This window comes from Polyodon spathula, chromosome 15 (assembly GCF_017654505.1).
Source record: "Polyodon spathula isolate WHYD16114869_AA chromosome 15, ASM1765450v1, whole genome shotgun sequence".
NCBI classification, from domain to species: domain Eukaryota; kingdom Metazoa; phylum Chordata; class Actinopteri; order Acipenseriformes; family Polyodontidae; genus Polyodon; species Polyodon spathula.
The window spans coordinates 30,552,398-30,570,273 of record NC_054548.1 but is presented as its reverse complement, the minus strand read 5'-3'; the positions used below and the strand labels follow the sequence as shown (position 1 = coordinate 30,570,273).

The following is a 17,876-nucleotide window of genomic DNA, read 5'->3' as shown; positions in this document are numbered from 1 at the left end:
GAGAACTACAGAACAAGAAAGAACCCTGTTGAAAACAACAGCAAGAGCCTCAGAAAGGTATTTGATTTTCATTCCTCACCAAAAAATTGGGTGGTGTAGCCTCACCTACAGTTTTAGGATTGAGACATAATTTTAAATAAATAAAACTATATGAACATAATTATATCGTAAAAGTCTACCAGAAGCCATAACAGTAGTACAGTATTTAATGTTAGAATGTCATATTTTTTTCATTTTTTTGTTAAAGTATATGAAAAAAGTACAAAGTTGTATGTAATTCAATATTTAGTGTAACGTTATTCAGAGGGTTTCATTCGACTATAAATTAAATTAGTTAATTCTGCAGTTCTATACTATATCTTCTGTCTCTATCATGCTGTTTTTACAGTTTAAAATGTAGTCTGGTTAGTTATGAAATGTTAACTGTCTTCTTGTGTGCTTTTTATTTAATAATTCTTTGAAATAAATACAAATAATATTTTTAAAAATACATAATAGAGCTAGTGTGATTTTAAAATTAAATGTAGTTATGTAAGTAAAACCTTGCCACAGTCAACCATTCCTGGTTTTGTATGAAGTGATCTATATTGTTATTATTTTAAATGAAGTACATGAATTTAACCTTTCTTTTTTTCAGACTATCACTAAAAGCTTTGGAGCAACTATTGAAGGCTTGAAGTCTTCACACCTGACCGAAACTGTTGTTGAGAGAAGCAAGAGGATGATTCTGGATACATTCGGAGTGGGACTGCTTGGCACCAACACCAGTGTATTAAAAAAAAAAAATCCTACAATACAGCAAAGTATGTATAGAAATCAACATATGAAATCGTGTGCCATTCTAAAGGTCTCTGTATGTTTAAGTATATAACTAATACACTATATATTGGTGTATATATCAAATATGTGTATTTTCATGCAGGTATACAATGCTCGGAAGGCCAGCAGTTTGGGGACATTCAAATATCTCTCTTCTACCTAACTATGCTGCTTTTGTCAACGAAGTTGCAGTGTGTTAATAATTGTTTCTTGTAATTGCTGTTTCTACATACTGTATTTTCTTAAATTTGAATAACATCTGAAGCTGCATATGTCGATTTAGTTTCAAGATCTTTGTGGCTGCGTATTTGATCTGTCAGAGTGTGTTTAATGGTTCACTTTTACAGGTTCACTCCATGGACTTTGATGACACGTGCCATCCTGCCACTCACCCTTCTGGAGCTGTCCTGCCTGCACTGCTGGCTTTAGCAGAAGCACTACCTCAGCAAAGCAAGCCTTCTGGATTGGATCTGCTCCTGGCCTTCAATGTTGGCACTGAAGTGCAAGGACGATTAATGAGATTCTCCAAAGAAAAAGACATTCCCAAAAGGTAATGGTGATGACAATGACGATGTTGATGATGTGCAGATATGGACAGTGTCTTCATACTGGATTTATATAGGTGTTAAATACATTTTAAACAATGCAACTGGAATATTTACTGAGACTCAATCAAAAATGCCTTGTATACTGATGTATTATTGTTATTCTCTAATTAAGGTTGCAGCTCACCAACACAAACTGTTGAGTTGTAACAGCTCATTTTCGAGTTTCTAAACAACAAAAACATCTATCAGTGTACTGTATATGAACAAATAATACATGGGGTGTTGCTTTATCTAGGGATGCTTCCCCAGGGTATGGGACATTCGTTAATAAAATAGCACTAAAAGCTACATTTCAGAGACCAAATCCATGACTTGAGTTTGACAGCCTTAAAAGCCTTACACACTTTATTGCTCAATCTTCCAGATTTCACCCTCCGGCTTTGGTTGGTGCCATGGGCAGTGCTGCAGCCACATTTAAACTTTTCCACATGGGGTCTGCCCAGTGTAGGGAGGCCCTGGCTATAGCTGCTTCATTTTCTGGGGCTCCCATGGCAAATGCAGCAACAGACCAAACCCCTTCACATTGGCAACGCTGCCAGGAGAGGACTGGAAGCATCTTATTTGGCTCTCTTGAGGCTCGAAGGCAATAAGAATATTCTTGACATGAATTCTGGGTTTGGTGCTTTCTACACTTACTACACACCTGCCATGCTCCCAGGCCTGGACTCCTATATGGAGGACCAGGATGTGGCAATAAAGCATTTCCCAGCTCACTTGGGAATGCACTGGGTAACGCAGCCACAGCCAGGATGAAATTGTTGGAGAAAAATCTCCCCTGGTCAAAATTAAAAGTGTTGCTGAAAGTGCCAGATGCCAGGTATGTAAACAGGCCCTTCCCAGCCTCAGAGCACAAAGCTTGGCACTGCTTTCATTTTATCGCCTGCACAGCTCTAGATGGAAGCATTTCAGAGGAGTCCTTCAGAGATCTGAAACTGCACAGACAAGAGATCCAAGATTTGCTTGAGAAGGTTCAAATAGAGAACCTACACAACAACCACTCTAATTCTGACACCATGTACTGTGAGGTAGGTGTGGAGATACACACTAGAGAGACCATCTCAGAGTGCTGCAACACATTTCATGGGCACTGCAGGGAGCCACTGAGCCAGTATGACCTGCTGAAAAAGTTTAAAGCCAACGCATCCACTGTTTTGTCAATGGAAGCAGTACAGGGTATTATAGATACAGTGGATAACTTAGAGAAGGTAACAGACTGCACAGTGTTAAGTTTATACCTCCAAGTGAAAAAGAAACCAAACTAAGCAATGAATATATCTCACGGATTCACTTTAGTTGTGTTCACTTTAAGGAAGATAGGTTTGATTGTCTAACGAAACTGACAAGTGTAAACCAGAATCTTTTTTAACCAATATGTTTTACTTTACTAAGTTAACCCCCCTGTCCAGACAAGTGGAGTTCCCCATTTGCAAAATGTGTCATACAAATAAGGAAAACAATCTTCTATAGTGAAAGGAATGTTGAATTTAAGTAAACTGACTAATAATATACAACAGGTTACGTACCAAGGTATGCTTTGAAGTTTTGTTTGTACGCATCAAAAAGGAAAACCATTTAAACCAACAAACGTAATCACTTTGTCCTGCATTTCCACTGTATGTTAACAAGACAAATAATTCAAAATGTAAAACATTTTGTAAGATGAATATGTGTAAAAAAATGTATACGTGTGAAAATCTATTAATGAGAGCATAGAAAACAAAATATATGTAACACATAATAATGCAGTACATGGTGTAAGTCCTTACTATTTCTGAACTACTGTATGCTTCCAGTTTGCAGTCATTTGAAGTCAGTAGATGCAACAATTATAGTAGAATTTTCTCCTATTCCAAAACATGACCTTATACTGGGTACAGAACATAAGCACAAGACTAAAGTTATATTATACATACATATATATGTAATATTAGTTCCGGTATACAATCTTTGTTTATTTGATTTTTAAAAAGTGAATAAGTTATGTGTTGGGTGACTTACTGTATAAGACATCTCTTCTACTGTACAATTGATACTTCACACAGGACTATGAGATTATTTGCTTAGATCAAAAATAAATACAAATTTTTCATGCCCACTATATAACATTATACTAGGAAAAAAGTTCTACCTTACTTACACTATGATGGGTTTACAAACTCCTAATATACCTATTGTGATAAATCAATAGCTCCAAGAACAAGCAGCCAAAGATGCATTTTATGCTTCAGTTACATGCATTATAGTACAGCTGAGAGTAAGACATCCTTAAGTTTATTCACTCCGCAATAATTACAGCTCATAGGAGGGGTCTGCTGACTTTAAAGATCTTCATTGCACTGACCTCCTTTGGCGAGGAGACTCATAAGGGGTCCTGTACTTAGACAGGTACCCTGTTAAAGTCACAGCAGGCAATGTCAGACCAGCTATCCAATGTTGTAGAAAGGAAAACAGAATTAGTGTGTGTGTGTGTGTGTGTGTATCTAGCTATGTAATTATTTCAGTTAATGAAACAATTCCATAGATTTGTCAATGAAAATGCATTCTTGCTAAAACTGCAAATCTATATAGGGAATTGCACAGCAGGTATAATGTTTGGATTGTTTTAATAACTTTCACCACTTTAAAGCACAACTTGTATACATTTTGGGTCTATATTTAGTTTATTTTCTATCCCCACCTTGTAACCTTATTAAAGCACAGTAAATGCAAGGGAATGAGCCAACACAAAAGCTGTTACATTGCATAGGCAATCAGGGATAGTAAAAGAAGAGAAATTTGAAGACTTCCAAAAGGTAACAGAAATCAGACAAATAAAACCAAGGGTTTTTAGCTACTGCACCTTCGTCAAGTTACAATGAGTAGGAGACTGTCCTGAAATCTTCAAATGATTTATTTCAGTTTCTCAGATACAGCTCAGTTTATGCAAGCTTCAGCACATCCTGCACCATTTCTCCAACCCCATCAAATATTTCATGAAGAGGGGCCTTGCACATAAACGCACATGTTGTGACTATTTTGTTCTTCTCATCAACATGGGTTTCATTAACCTTTTTACACACATGTTTGCAGCCAAGTTCCTGTATTGCACCAGCCGTCTCTGCGTCTGGAAACCTAGACATGAAACAACAAGCAAGAGTTAAGCAACACCATTCCAGAGCAGCCCAGGCATTGAAAAATAGGAATTCCATGAATTAGGAAACCTTCCTCATATCCGTTTCAGCTAAATGAAAACTCCAATGAGTAAGACAGACAAAACAACTGCAGACAAATTTGTTTCGTCCACCCCTTAAATTGTATCGGAATGCGATTTCCATAATTACATTTTGAAGTACAACAGTATTACAGTGGCACTCTTCGTGAAAATATATGTAAATCATATCTAAATCATAGGTTCTCAAATGCTGAAATGTTCATCGCCAAAAATTCAGTTATTTGGATGGAACAGGACAATACATTTATTTGTTGGGACGCACAGTCTTTTTCAGGGCATATGCTGTTACACAATTTTTAAGTTAAAATTTCTAATAAGCAGAAATATACAGGTACCCATACAGTACGTAGCCTCATGTAGGAAATTCTGCAATTTTAAAAAAAAAAAAAGTATTGTCAATATATGCCACCTACAGGTAGTAAAATAAATGTTTCCTCTTACCTGCCATCATCATTTGTATCATGCCCAACTGTTAGTTCACAGCCTGGAAAGACTTTAGCTGCCAGTACAGGGGAGATACAGCACAGCCCGATGGGTTTCTTAGCCTCATGGAAGGCCTGGAGTGTAGACTTTACTTGATCATTCACAGAACAATTCTTTCCTTCCACTGCCCAAGTACAAAGGTTCTTTGCAACTCCAAATCCACCTTAATGCAAAGAAGAAAATACAATATGTTTGTTAAAAATGTGAAGCTTAGCCCTATATTGAACATTTACAAAACAATGTATTTTTATACCTGGGACCTTTAAACAATGAAACTGGTTTAAAAGTGCCAACCTGGGAAAATGACAGCATCCAAGTCGCTGACTTTGAGCTGTGTTAAATCCTGGATATCACCTCGAGCCAGCCGGGCACTTTCTACCAACACATTCCTCGTTTCCTCCGTAGGGCTTCCTTTAACATGGTCAACTACATGCATCTGGTCAATATTAGGAGCAAATATTTTCACCTAACAAAGAAACAGGGTAAACACATACAGCACCTGTAATGTAGTTTGTCTTCTCTTTTATCACTACTCCCTTGTAAACTCCTGTGGAATCTCATTCTCCATGGCAAACTTATTTTATGCAATTTAAATGTTTTTGTATTTTAGTACAACATAATTGAACTTACTTATTGTATATGTACTTAAGTGTTACACGTACATTACAAGTTGTTACTTGTATACTCTAAAGCTGGGCTCCCAGAGATGCTGGGTCTCAGGTATGGCTGGTTGAGCTCCACAATATGACTTGTTCGTTTCTTGTGTTTTACTAGATAACACTACTGAAGCGGTGTCCGAGTGTAGTTTGTAGTATTATTTAGACATCTTTTGTGTGTTATTGCCATTTTTGTAATGGCTCTCTAAAGAAATAATGGCAATCCGAATTGATTCTTTTCGCAAAATAACGCTGGGCCTTGCTCCGAAGTGATGTCGCTGGCATAGCTCAAATAGTAATTCATTAAAATACGCTCTGATTTTTTCATACAGAAAATGGGAGATTTGTCCTCATTTAAACGACAGGCCTGTTAGAATGTCCATATAGACCTCAACCAAGTTTGCACATACAGTACTGTAGAGCTAGTTTACATCAGGGTTAAACTAAATATCAGTACGACGGGTCCTCAACAGCCATTCAATAAACACAATCACAGTTTTATTTATTTATTTATTTTTTTAAGTATAGATTGAACTGAATAAACAATCAATCCAAGTACCAGTAATACAAATCTTGCAATAATTAACCTTACATTTTTGCCTTGACATCTCGTGGTTGCTGCAATTGTAACAATACCCAAAACAGAAAAGATTGTGACACTAGAAGGAGAATAGTATTAAAGCTTCCTGGTGAGGATAGGCAGCACAGTATTTATTTATGTGCACTTCTCGAAATTGTGATTAGAACAGTGGATACCAGAGCCACTCATTTCATTTGCATAAAAATGCCAAGTAATACAATTAATAGCTACTGTGCATTAGTAGAACATTAAAATACTGTTGGATAGTAATTAGGCTTTTAATACGCGTTTGCTTTGCAAATGGCATTAAACACGGACTTTTTAAACTGCTGCCAGTTTACACAGCTCATTTACAATGCGTCCTCTGGCTAATCCGTAATGGATAATAATAAATGATGTACCTCTGCCCCATTCCTGCTTAAATGCACCAAAACTGCTGAAGCCTCGTGAATTTCACTGCCATCAAAAACTCCACATCCAGAAAGAATTACAGCCACACGTTTTCCCATTCCGAAACACACCTTAGAAAACCTACAAATAATTTGAACTTGACTTTCTTCTTCACGCTGTGCAAAAGGACAAAAGAAACAACAAGTACACAAGCACTCTCCGTCGCATAATTATAACAGTGCCCTCTTCTGGGGTGGATGCGCTATGTCAACGCGTACAAACACCACTGAGGAAAGAAAAACAGGAAAAGCATTGCCATTTGCCGAACAGTTTCGGTACATGAGTTTGTTCTGCAATTGATAAAAATATTCTACATAATGTGTTCATGTAAGATGTAAAATATTTTCGAATTTTCACCCATTTTAAAATAGATTAAAGATACTGACTTCAAACAATAAAGCCTTTAAAGCTGCTCAAGTAGAGCTGTACAGATTTCCTTACTAAAAAGATCTGCCTATGCAGCCTGCCAGTTTCACATCCACGAATCATCCTGCACTCAATCTTTTTGAGAGAAAATGGGCAGCGCATCAAAGATAGAAGAATGTGAAGCAAAAGAGACTGTCCTTTATAATATGAATTCACAATGTATTTACTGAGCTTACTAATTATTCTCTACAAATACAGATTGGTTTTATTAGCTATGTACAGCCATTCATTTGATCACATTATTGGTTTATGTGAAAGTGACCACAATGTATAATTAACAATAATTAATGAAAATGATGCCCTATATACAAAACTTTAACTTTACACAAATAACTTAAAGAAGGTTGATGTGCTCTCATAGCTGTCCCAGGCTGTTGTTAGTTTCCTTAAAACAGCTTAGAAACAGTTTTAGGCCTAAAACGTAAATAAACAAGCAGGGTAGAATTAAATAAATATATTATAGATATCTTAACTAATGTCCTGTATTATTATTATTATTATTATTATTATTATTATTATTATTATTATTTGGTTTTAATTGACTTTGTAACATTGTCTGTTAAAGCACCCACCTGACCTCAATGGAGCTCTTAGTCAGTAGTGGATGTATGAATTACATCATTTGACCTTACATCCTCAGTGCCAGGTTAATGGTTACACTCTGCTGTGCCTCTGATGTACTGTACTTATAAAAGGTCACTAGGATGTTAGGACTGAAACAGAAATGATACAAAGTGAATATAAACAACAACAACTACAGCAATAACATAACCCCCCGCCGCGGCTGTATATGACTGTTATCAGTATCACTAAACAGTGGATTCATGACATACAGTATAAACAATCAATTCAATCAAATACTCTCAATAATGTACGGTAAATAATGTTAATACCAAGTTTCACCTGTTTAAGGTCTTCTCAGTGTTTATTGATAAGACAGACAATTTTTTTTTCATTGTATTTTTATTTACCCATCTTTCACTTCGGGTAGCACTTCGGGCAGGTATTGTTGAGCTCTCTATACCAGAGCTACCGAAAGGACCCTTCCTGTGATCACACACTCGGTCCTACCTACCGAGGGAATAAAACCGTCACTTGCAGGAAGATCCTCCTCTTTTCCCCTAAGACCTCTATGTCTGGCTGAGTTAGATAAGGAAAGAGCTTCTCGAGTCGATTCGAGTCTGTTGTATTTCCCCTGCATTCGTGCTGAAAGCTGGCTTGCCACTTTCCTGGAATCAACGACTTTAAAGACCTTTCTGTCTTTCAGCGGCCTCCTTGCTTGCATGGTATGCCACTCTTTTTATCTGTCTGTCGTATGTGAGCAACTACCTGTGCAGTCATCCGCGAATGATTGTCTTTTCTTCTTGAGAGTACATGTGTCCTCCTCAGGGCTAGGTCTTGCCGTATCCCCACTGTCAAGTGACCTCCCTCCCAGCTGCACTCTCCTCCATGGGGCTAGGCCTGGCCGCATCCCCGCTGTCGAGTAGCCACTGCCGGCTGCACAGGCCCGCCACCTCGGTGAGTCGGGCCTTGTAGACAGTGTACCCTCTCTTTCTCCTGTGAATACAGGTGTCCTCCTCTTGGCAAGGCCTTGTCGTACCCCCGTTGTTGAGTGACCTTTCCAGCTGCACTCTCCTTTATGTGGCTAGGCCTTGCCATATTCCCTGCTGGCTGCACAGGCCCGCCACCTCGATGAGTCGGGCCTTGCCTACGTTCCCATCCTGGTACACAGTGAGGACAGGCGAGGGACATTATGGACCTCAAAGCCCAGATGACCCAGGTCCTGGAGCTCTTGGTTAGACAGGTGTTACAGGCCCTTGTCCAGGTCCTGCAGCCCCAATATTGCAAAGATCCCACTAGGTACATGAGGCATCCCGTCAAGTGGTCATATTGCTCCCTCCCAGTGCCTCTGCATGGGGTAGATCAAGCTGCTGGTGAGCTTCCCAGACTCAAACTGTCACGAGAACAGTCCCTGTCCCCACAGCTCCGTTGGGTGACCTAAGGCATCGCCTTCAGGGCACACCAGCAGGTAACCGAGCCTGGCCGGCAGGCAGAGGGAATGCAGGTTGTGCTCAGTCCACAAACCAACGTCAGAGGAGATGTTCTCAAGGCCAGCGCCCTAAATACTTGCTCCAATCTGCCCAGCCCCATCATCGGCAGCCCGAGCACAGATCCACTTTTCGGCAAAACAGTTGCAGTACTGGCACGCTTGCACCTCAGACTCCTGGGTGCTCGCCACCATGCAAAACAGCTATGCGCTTTGGTTTCGCTTGGGACTTCCCCCCTTTCGAGGTGTCACAAACACTTTTGTGACAGACCCTCTGCAAGCCTCGGTACTTCAGAAAGAAGTGGCTGCCTTGCTGTACAAGCGAGCCATTCGTCCTGTAGAGCAGAGCACTGGCCAACACGATGTTTGTGATGGAGCATCTGGTCAGGCTGGTACTCACCATAAACGATGCAAAGAGTTGGCTTACATCAGTACAGTACACCACGTACCTGGGGCTCCGGCTGGACTCCACTACAATGCGCGGATACCTGTCGGATGACAGGGTTGCAACTATACAGGGGTGCATCACCCTGTTTCAACAGGGATCACAGGTCACCCTTAGATTGTGCCAAAAACTACTGGGTATGATGACCTCAGCTATCTTGGCCATTCAACTGGGTCTGATTCACATGCGCCCGCTGCAAGCATGGCTCAGTGCATTTCACCTCCATGCCAAATGCAACAGAGACCGTGGGCTGACCGTGTATTATGCGTGCTCAGCAGCCCTACGCTGGTGGAAGGTTCCCTCTCAGCTGTGCAAAGGTTTGCAAATGGGAGTAGTACTGAACTGCCACGTGGTGATGACAGACGCCTCCAATCTGGGTTGCGGGGCGGTCTGGGTAGGCAGAGGAGTCCGTGGATCCTGGTCAGACAACTGGTCATCCCTGCACATAAACATGCTGCAGTTGCAAGCGGTGTTCCTTGACCTCCACCACTTACTCTCAGTACTGAGAGGTACACATGTGCTGATCCGGATGGACAGCACAACAGTGGTGACGTATGTCAACCACCAGGGAGACATACGGTCCCCGGGGTTGCATTGTATAGCTTTCAAGCTGTTGATATGGACTCAGAGGAATCTGCTGTCCCTATGGGAGACGCACATTCCCGGGGGGTGAACTGATCAGCAGACCTCCTCTCCATGAACGGCCCTCAGTCCACTCGACATGACGCCCTAGTGCACGAATGGCCTAAAGCTTTTTTTACACTTTCCCACCTATACCGCTGCTCCCGGCTTTTCACGAGAAAATCCGGTTAGAGAAAGTGTAATTTCTCCTTGTAGCTCCCAAGTGGCCCAGCAGAATATGTTTTTGGAGCTGTTGCATGGCCAGCCCTGGGAGATTCCACTTTGTTTGGATCTCCTCAATCAAGCGAAAGGCTCTCTTTGGCACCCGGAACCAGGCAGGTTCCAGTCATGGGTCTGGCCCCTGAAAGGGGCTGCTGGCTAGTCCTAGGTCTATCAAATGCGGTTGTGGAAACAATGCAGAGCACTAGGGCAGACTCAACTAGGTCTTTGTATACTTGTAAGATGAAGTATTTTCAGGCTTCATGTCTGGCTAGGAACCATGACCTCACTACTTGCACTTTGCCAGTCATGTTGCAGTTTCTGCAAGAACTGCTCGATACTGGAAGAGCACCTCAGTCTTGAACAAAGAAGACTACATGGCGACCTAATTCAAGCATTCAAAATTCTAAAAGGTATTGACAGTGTCGACCCAAGGGACTTTTTCAGCCTGAAAAAAGAAACAAGGACCAGGGGTCACAAATGGAGTTTAGAAAAAGGGGCATTCAGAACAGAAAATAGGAGACACTTTTTTACACAGAGAATTGTGAGGGTCTGGAATCAACTCCCCAGTAATGTTGTTGAAGCTGACACCCTGGGATCCTTCAAGAAGCTGCTTGATGAGATTTTGGGATCAATAAGCTACTAACAACCAAACGAGCAAGATGGGCCGAATGACCTCCTCTCATTTGTAAACTTTCTTATGTTCTTATGTTCTTATGAAGGTGTATGTAGCGGCTATCTCTGCTTGCCATGCCCCTGTAGATTCTATGTCTCTGGGTACGCATTTTTTGGCTACCCATTTCCTTTAAGGTGCATGGCGATAACACCCTCCTAGGAGGACTGTTCTCCCCAAATGGAGCCTTAATATTGTACTAGAGGCTCTCACAAAGGCCGTTTGAGCCCTTACACTCCATAGAGCTGAAGTATATCTATGAAGACAGCCTTCCTGTTGGCTATCACCTCCGCTAAGCAGATCAGTGAGCTGCAGGTGCTGTCTGTACACAGCTGCTGCATGCGTATTTGGCAGGATGGCAGTAGGGTGTCACTGCGCACCAACCCCGCTTTCCTCCCCAAGGTGATTACAGCCTTCCACATTAACCAGTCTGTGGAACTGGAGTCTTTTCATCCCCCTCCGTTTGCTTGTACGAAGGATGAGAGATTCAATTTCCTCTGCCCAGTACAGGCACTGAGATGTTACATGCATTGGACAAGAGCTCTGCGTCAATCTGACCAGCTCTTCGTCTGTCAGCTTCTCTAACACTGGATTGTGGACACTGTCTCGACTGGGTATGTGCTGGTGCTGGCTTGCCCCTACCTGTTAGGGTAGCCGCATACTCCACTAGAGGATTGGCTACATCTTGGGCCCTCTTCAGATGTGCCTCGATGTCTGATATTTGTACTGCAGCTAACTGAGCTACGCCACATACTTTCGTCAGGTTCTACCGGATTAATGTGGTAGACCCTGCCTTGCCTTCTGTAGGCACAAGGGTCCTTGAGGGTATAAGTTCTCACCGCTAACCTCTGGGTTAAACAGTGTTGTGCGTCTCTCATGTGCTGCTGTTCCTTCTCCCTCGTGACGGCTTTGGTGTACGTTATCCCATACCAATGTAACTGTTGGTCGTCTTCGAATTGCAAGGGAACGTTAGGTTACTTACTGTAACCCTGGTTCCCTGAAAGAGAAGACGACCACCACCCGTGTGGTCGCTTCGGTCACCCTCACGGGTTCAATGGAAAAAGTGTAGGATCTTCCTGTGAGTATCGGTTTTATTCCCTCGGTAGGCGGGACTGAGTGCATCATCACAGGAAGGGGCCTTTCGGTAGCTCTAGTATAGAGAGCTCAGCAATACCTACCCGAAGGGCAGGAATATCCCATACCAATGTAAGTGGTGGTCATCTTCTCTTTCAGGGAACCAGGGTTACGGTAAGTAAACTAACGTTTCACTTTGTCCCCTCCTGTTTAGTACACAATGAAAAGCAGGTGTTTTAAATACCGTTTTACATTACATTTGTACACCACACTTACATCTTTTAATTTAATAATCCTTATTTTGTTAGTTAGTAGGGTCTTATTATTTTATTATAACTCACGTGTGTATTGTGTTTTTTTATATTATTATTTTTGATAAATGTGTATTGTGTGTATCGACTAGTTATACAAATATGTGTTTTGTTGTACAGCACTTTATTATTTTCATCACGAGCGTGGTTTGATCTATTTGCTTTCACTGGAAACACCCTAAACTACTTTACACTTCTATGGAACTATTGTTGATTTGTACCTGACATCACAAGTCACGTTTGGACGTCAAAAACCTATAGACGACTGTGACAGAAATACAATGAGTTCTGGTGATAAATCTCCCTCCTGACCTGTGAGGGCGCTAAAGAACGAGAGTAGAAGTATCTGGAAGGGCTGGCCTGACAGTTCGTTTCCGGGACTGGGAAGTCGGTCAGCCTGAAACGAAGCGAGACTCTGTTGTAGGACCATATTGACCTGAAAGGTAAACGAGGGGCAGCTGCAAGTAATAAGGCAGCTGTAACCGTTTACCTAGATGTCATGCGTGAGTACGTATAGGGGCCAGGGTAACGCTGATCTTTTCGTTCGTTTGGGTAAAATCTCAGCAGAGAGAAGGACCGAGAGAGGAGCTCTCTTGCAGAAAGAGAAGAGCGTATTGTGTATTGTGTTTTGTGTTTTGTCTGTTTTGTAATTGTCTGCGTTTTGCACCACCAGACAGTTAACTCACCTATCTGGAGCTGTCAACAAGGGAGGGTCACCATGATACGGATCACTACTGCACGGAACCGTTACAAAATACCGTGTCTTCACCCACCACAAGCACGTCTGCACTCACCCAGGACTGGTGACCGTGTGTTCGTTTTTTGTTCGGAACTGTGCCCTGCATTGTTATCCCCGCGCTTTACACATTGTCGTGTATAGCCGGGGATTTATTATTTTACGGTCACCAGACCTGGCTTATAAATAAAAGCACCTTTGCACTGGAAACCATTGTCTGCCTGTCACTCCTGCATCACATCACCGCTACACCCATTCCCCCTACCAACCACTTTGCCACAACGACATATTGACGCCTGTTTACCAGTGTTGTAAAAAAACGATAGGTTGTGGAAGCAACCCTGGTTCCCTGAAAGAGAAAATAACCATTAACATATGGAACATTGCTGTCAGGTAGTAGGGATTGGCTGAGCTTTATAGCAAAGCTGCTGTGTAAGCCCGCACCCCGGGAGCTTACTATACTCAGCGCACAGAGACTCTCTTCCTCTTTTGCTCTTCGGGCCGAGAAAGCTTCCGGAGCGACCTCGCGGGTTAGCCTATCGTTCCCTTTCAATTCGAAAATAACCAGTAACGTATGGGAACAGTGTACCCAAGCTGTCGCAAGGGAGGATTCTTGGCAGTAGGACAGACTTACGTCATAACGCAATTGCGTAGGCAATACATCTAGGCATATGCGGAGCTGCGCCTCAGCGTCTATGCTCGCAATGACACCTGTCCTAAGGTGGGGTATCAGACACTACATTGGCATCCTGAGGTGCCACGGAGTGTAGTACAGATGATCCAAACAATGGAGAAGAGGAATCCAGCACGTTTAATCTGTAAAACCTCATAAAGGTATGCGGTGTAGCCCAACTGGCTGCCGCGCAAATATCAGACACTGGCACCCCTCTAAAGAGGGCCCAGGACATTGCCATACCCCTAGTGGAATGCGCCTTCAACTGCCTTGGCGGTGGAAGGCATGCAGACTCATAGGCTAATTTAATAGCATCCACTATCCAATGGGAAAGGCGTTGTTTTGACAACGGCTGACCCAACGTCTTAGAACCATGGCATATGAACAGTTGTTCTGTTTGCCTCACGGTCCTTGTACGGTCAATATAACACCTCAATGCCCGCACAGGGCAGAGCATGTGTAACCGTTGTTCCTCTGGAGAGGAAAAGGGAGGAGGATGGAATGCCATCAACTCGACCGGCTGGTTCATATGGAACGGGCATATAACCTTTGGCAGAAAGGCTGGATTTGTACGCATGGAGACCTTAGAACCGTCTCCTGCGAAGCGGATACATGAAGGGTGCACTGACAGTGCGTGTAATTCACTGACGCGTTTTGCTGACACTACCGACAGCAAAAACGCGGGTTTTAATAGACATGAGCTTCATATCCACTGAGTGGAGAGGCTCGAACGGTACTTTGGTAAGGGCTTCTAGCTTACCAAGGCAACTTTAAGGAACTGAGATGCCAAAAAATGGCAACCTGGTGATAACCTGTCAATGCGTACATGACAGGCTGATATGGCGGCTAAATAAACTTTAAGTGTAGAGGGAGATTTCCCTCCATCTAACAGTTTCTGCAGAAACTGTACTATTACTGCCATGGGATAAGATATTGGGTCATGGCCCCCCGCCAGACACCAATCTTGGAACAACTGCCATTTGTACGTGTACTGCAATCTGGTAGAGGGCGGTCTGGCGCTCTGAATGGTCGAGATCACTGCTGTCGAAAGCTCTAAGGCTGACAGGCGCTCCCGCTCAGGGGCCAAGCCCATAGCTGCACGAGCTTGGGATTCGGGTGCCAAAGCCGACCTTTGGCCTGGGACAATAGGTCTGCTCGCAGGGGAAGCTCCTGCGGTTGACCATGCAGTAACTGCACCATGCTTGGGAACCATACTCTCCGAGGCCACTGAGGAGCGATCAGAAACACTGTCGCTCTCTCTACCCTGACCTTCTGTAAGAAGGCGGGGAGCATCGGAGTCGATGAAAATGCATATAGGAGGACTGGCGGCCGATCGTGAGCCAGTGCGTCGACTCCTAGGGGGCTGTCGGGATCCCTCACCGAGAACCATAGGGGGCAGTGCGTGGTCTCTTGCGAAGCGAAGAGATCTACCTGCGCTCTGCCGAACCATTCCCAGATGCGCTCTACCACCTGAGGGTGGAGACGCCATTCTCCTGCAAGAAGGCCTCCTCTGGATAGGAGGTCCGCTGTGTAATTGACTCTGCCCGGTAGGTGAACCGTGCGCAGAGAGGTCAAGCGCGGCTGTGCCCATAGCAACAGCCGTGCTATCATTCGGTGAAGGCAGGGGGACAGCAGGCCGCCCTGGCGGTTGATATACGCCACAACCGTGGTGTTGTCTGACCGCACCAACACGTGCTTGACCAGAAGCACTGGCAAGAAGTGCCGAAGGGTGAGGTCCACTGCTCTGAGTTCTAGAGCGTTGATGTGGGGTGACCTCCAGGGTCCTGACCACACTCCACGGGTCCCTGAACCATTCTAGACTGCTCCCCAACCTTAGTTGGAAGCATCGGTCGTAACCACTTCCCTCCGGAAGATGGGACCCAGGCGAACGCCCTGGCGGATGTTTGCCGGAACTTTCCACCAGCGCAGTGCTTCCCAGCAGGTCCGGGATACCGTCAACCTGCGATGTTTGTCTCTCCGCGGATGTAACGCGAAGGCATTGAACCAGGCCTATAGAGGTCTCTGGTGTAATAAGCCCAAGGGAAGGGTCTGTGAGGCGGCAGCCATTAGCCCCAGCATGCGCTGACACAGCTCCATGCTGATTGTTTCTCGCAACCTGAACAGGGAGAGACACCGTTCCAGCGAGGCAACTCTTTCTGTTGACAGGGTCGCTTCCATGGACACTGAGTCCAGATGCAACCCCACGAACTCGGTCTGTTGGCTTGGCACGAGGCGGCTCTTCTCTGAATTGACCTTCAGACCCAGCCGCTGAAGATAGTTCATAACCATCACTGTGTGCTGTGTCAGCTGCTCCTTGGACTGCGCACAGACGAGCCAGTCGTCCAGATAGTTCAGCAGTCAGACACCTTGAGCCCGCAAAGGAGCTAAAATGGCATCCATACATTTGGAAAAGGTTCGAGGAGCTAGAGACAGACTGAATGGGAGGACACAAAACTCGTACACCCTGCTCTGGAATGCGAAACGCAGATACTTCCTGTGACCTGGGCAGATGGGAACATGAAAGTACGCATCTGTCAGGTCCACGGTGGTAAACCAGTCGCCGTGCCGGACTGACTGAATAATGTGCCTGTGCGTAAGCATCCTGAACGATAGCTCGCTTCTGAGGGCTGCAGAAGGGCACTCCGGAAGGTCTCTAATTAGTGCCGCCTGGTAGACTGGCTACATTAGACAGTCTGACTGCCTCCGTGGCTGCAGAATACCCTTTCTTTAGCTGTATCTCTGTGGTCCTGCACTGTTTATTAGGACACGCTGGGTCCTTAGTAAGCCCAGAGAGTTTCTGCGTTTTCACCAACACAGCGAACGCAGCGTCCACCGGTGGAAAGGACGCTAGGCCAGCCTTGCTGGCTCCCTGCATAGTAAAGGCCGAAGCCTTGCGAGACGTCGCAGGAGAAGACTGCCGATATTTTGAAATTACAAAATACTCAGGAAATGTATTTTCAAAGAAAATACTTCTAAATTGGCATTTGCATTACACATTACAAAATACAAAATGTAATGAAAATACGTATTTCAATTACATGTATTTTCGATACTGCCCAACTATATGTACTGTCACACTTGACAACCTCAGAGAAGACACCAGCTGGCAGCAAATACACATCATTTTGCCCAGCAAGCATAATTTTCTCGATGTATCTATCTTGATGTTCACCTCTGAGATGACTGCATGATTTGAAAAAGAAAAGGTGTTAAAAAAAAAAAAAAACAACAAAAAAAAAACCGTCTTCGCAGGTTGTCAATAGGACGTCCAAAGCTTAGTTCACGTGATTTGGTGACATATGTGCAAATCACCAATACGAGCTAAACGAGCAGTTTAGAAGCAGTTTGAAAGCAAGTTGACAGCTGCAGAAGAAACTAAACTTCAAAAAAAAAAAAAAACCCTCAACATGGTCTTCAAGCCACTAATCTGTGACACCTGCTTGATGTGGGAAATCCGAGATAACCCAGCCGAGCTAAACCAAGTTTGTATAAAGTGCCGCGCGAACCAGGATTTGCATAAACAAGTAAGTATGCTAGAAATGGAGCTGGAAGAAGTGAGACAGCAACAGGATCTTGAGGAACTGGCACACCTACAATTCATGGAAGTCTGCATCACCCCTAACAGAATGAAAGCCACCAGGGAGATAGAAGGTCAGAACAGCTGGGTTCAGGTAGGCAGAAGCAGGGAAAAAATGAAACTTCCTCAAACACAACCACCAGAAATCAAAACAACCAACAGATTTGGATCATTTCAGAATTTTGATGAGCAGAACCAAGAACAAGAGAACGAAAGGAACAACATCCAGGACTCCATTGACAGTGGTGACCAGACAGCAAAAAGAAG

General features: G+C 43.6%; 1 protein-coding gene and 1 pseudogene across 2 annotated transcripts; one reads left to right on the top strand and one right to left on the bottom strand.

The window, feature by feature from the left end:
• Positions 1 to 3,120, top strand: part of LOC121327789 — a 4,790-nt pseudogene extending 1,670 nt beyond the window's left edge.
• A 1,179-nt stretch (positions 3,121 to 4,299) lies between these two features.
• Positions 4,300 to 6,964, bottom strand: LOC121327590 (glutamine amidotransferase-like class 1 domain-containing protein 3A, mitochondrial). Of its 2 annotated transcripts, none has more exons than XM_041271695.1 (4): positions 6,759 to 6,964; positions 5,416 to 5,557; positions 5,080 to 5,284; positions 4,300 to 4,538 (listed from the first exon to the last, which is right to left on the bottom strand). In XM_041271695.1, exons 1-4 carry the CDS (start codon positions 6,864 to 6,866, stop codon positions 4,346 to 4,348), a joined length of 648 nt encoding a protein of 215 aa, XP_041127629.1. In that variant the 5' UTR covers positions 6,867 to 6,964; the 3' UTR covers positions 4,300 to 4,345. The 2 variants fall into 2 exon arrangements, with proteins under 2 accessions (XP_041127629.1, XP_041127628.1); XM_041271694.1 differs by having other exon boundaries at positions 5,416 to 5,587; positions 6,759 to 6,959.
• Between the last annotated feature and the right edge of the window lie 10,912 nt (positions 6,965 to 17,876).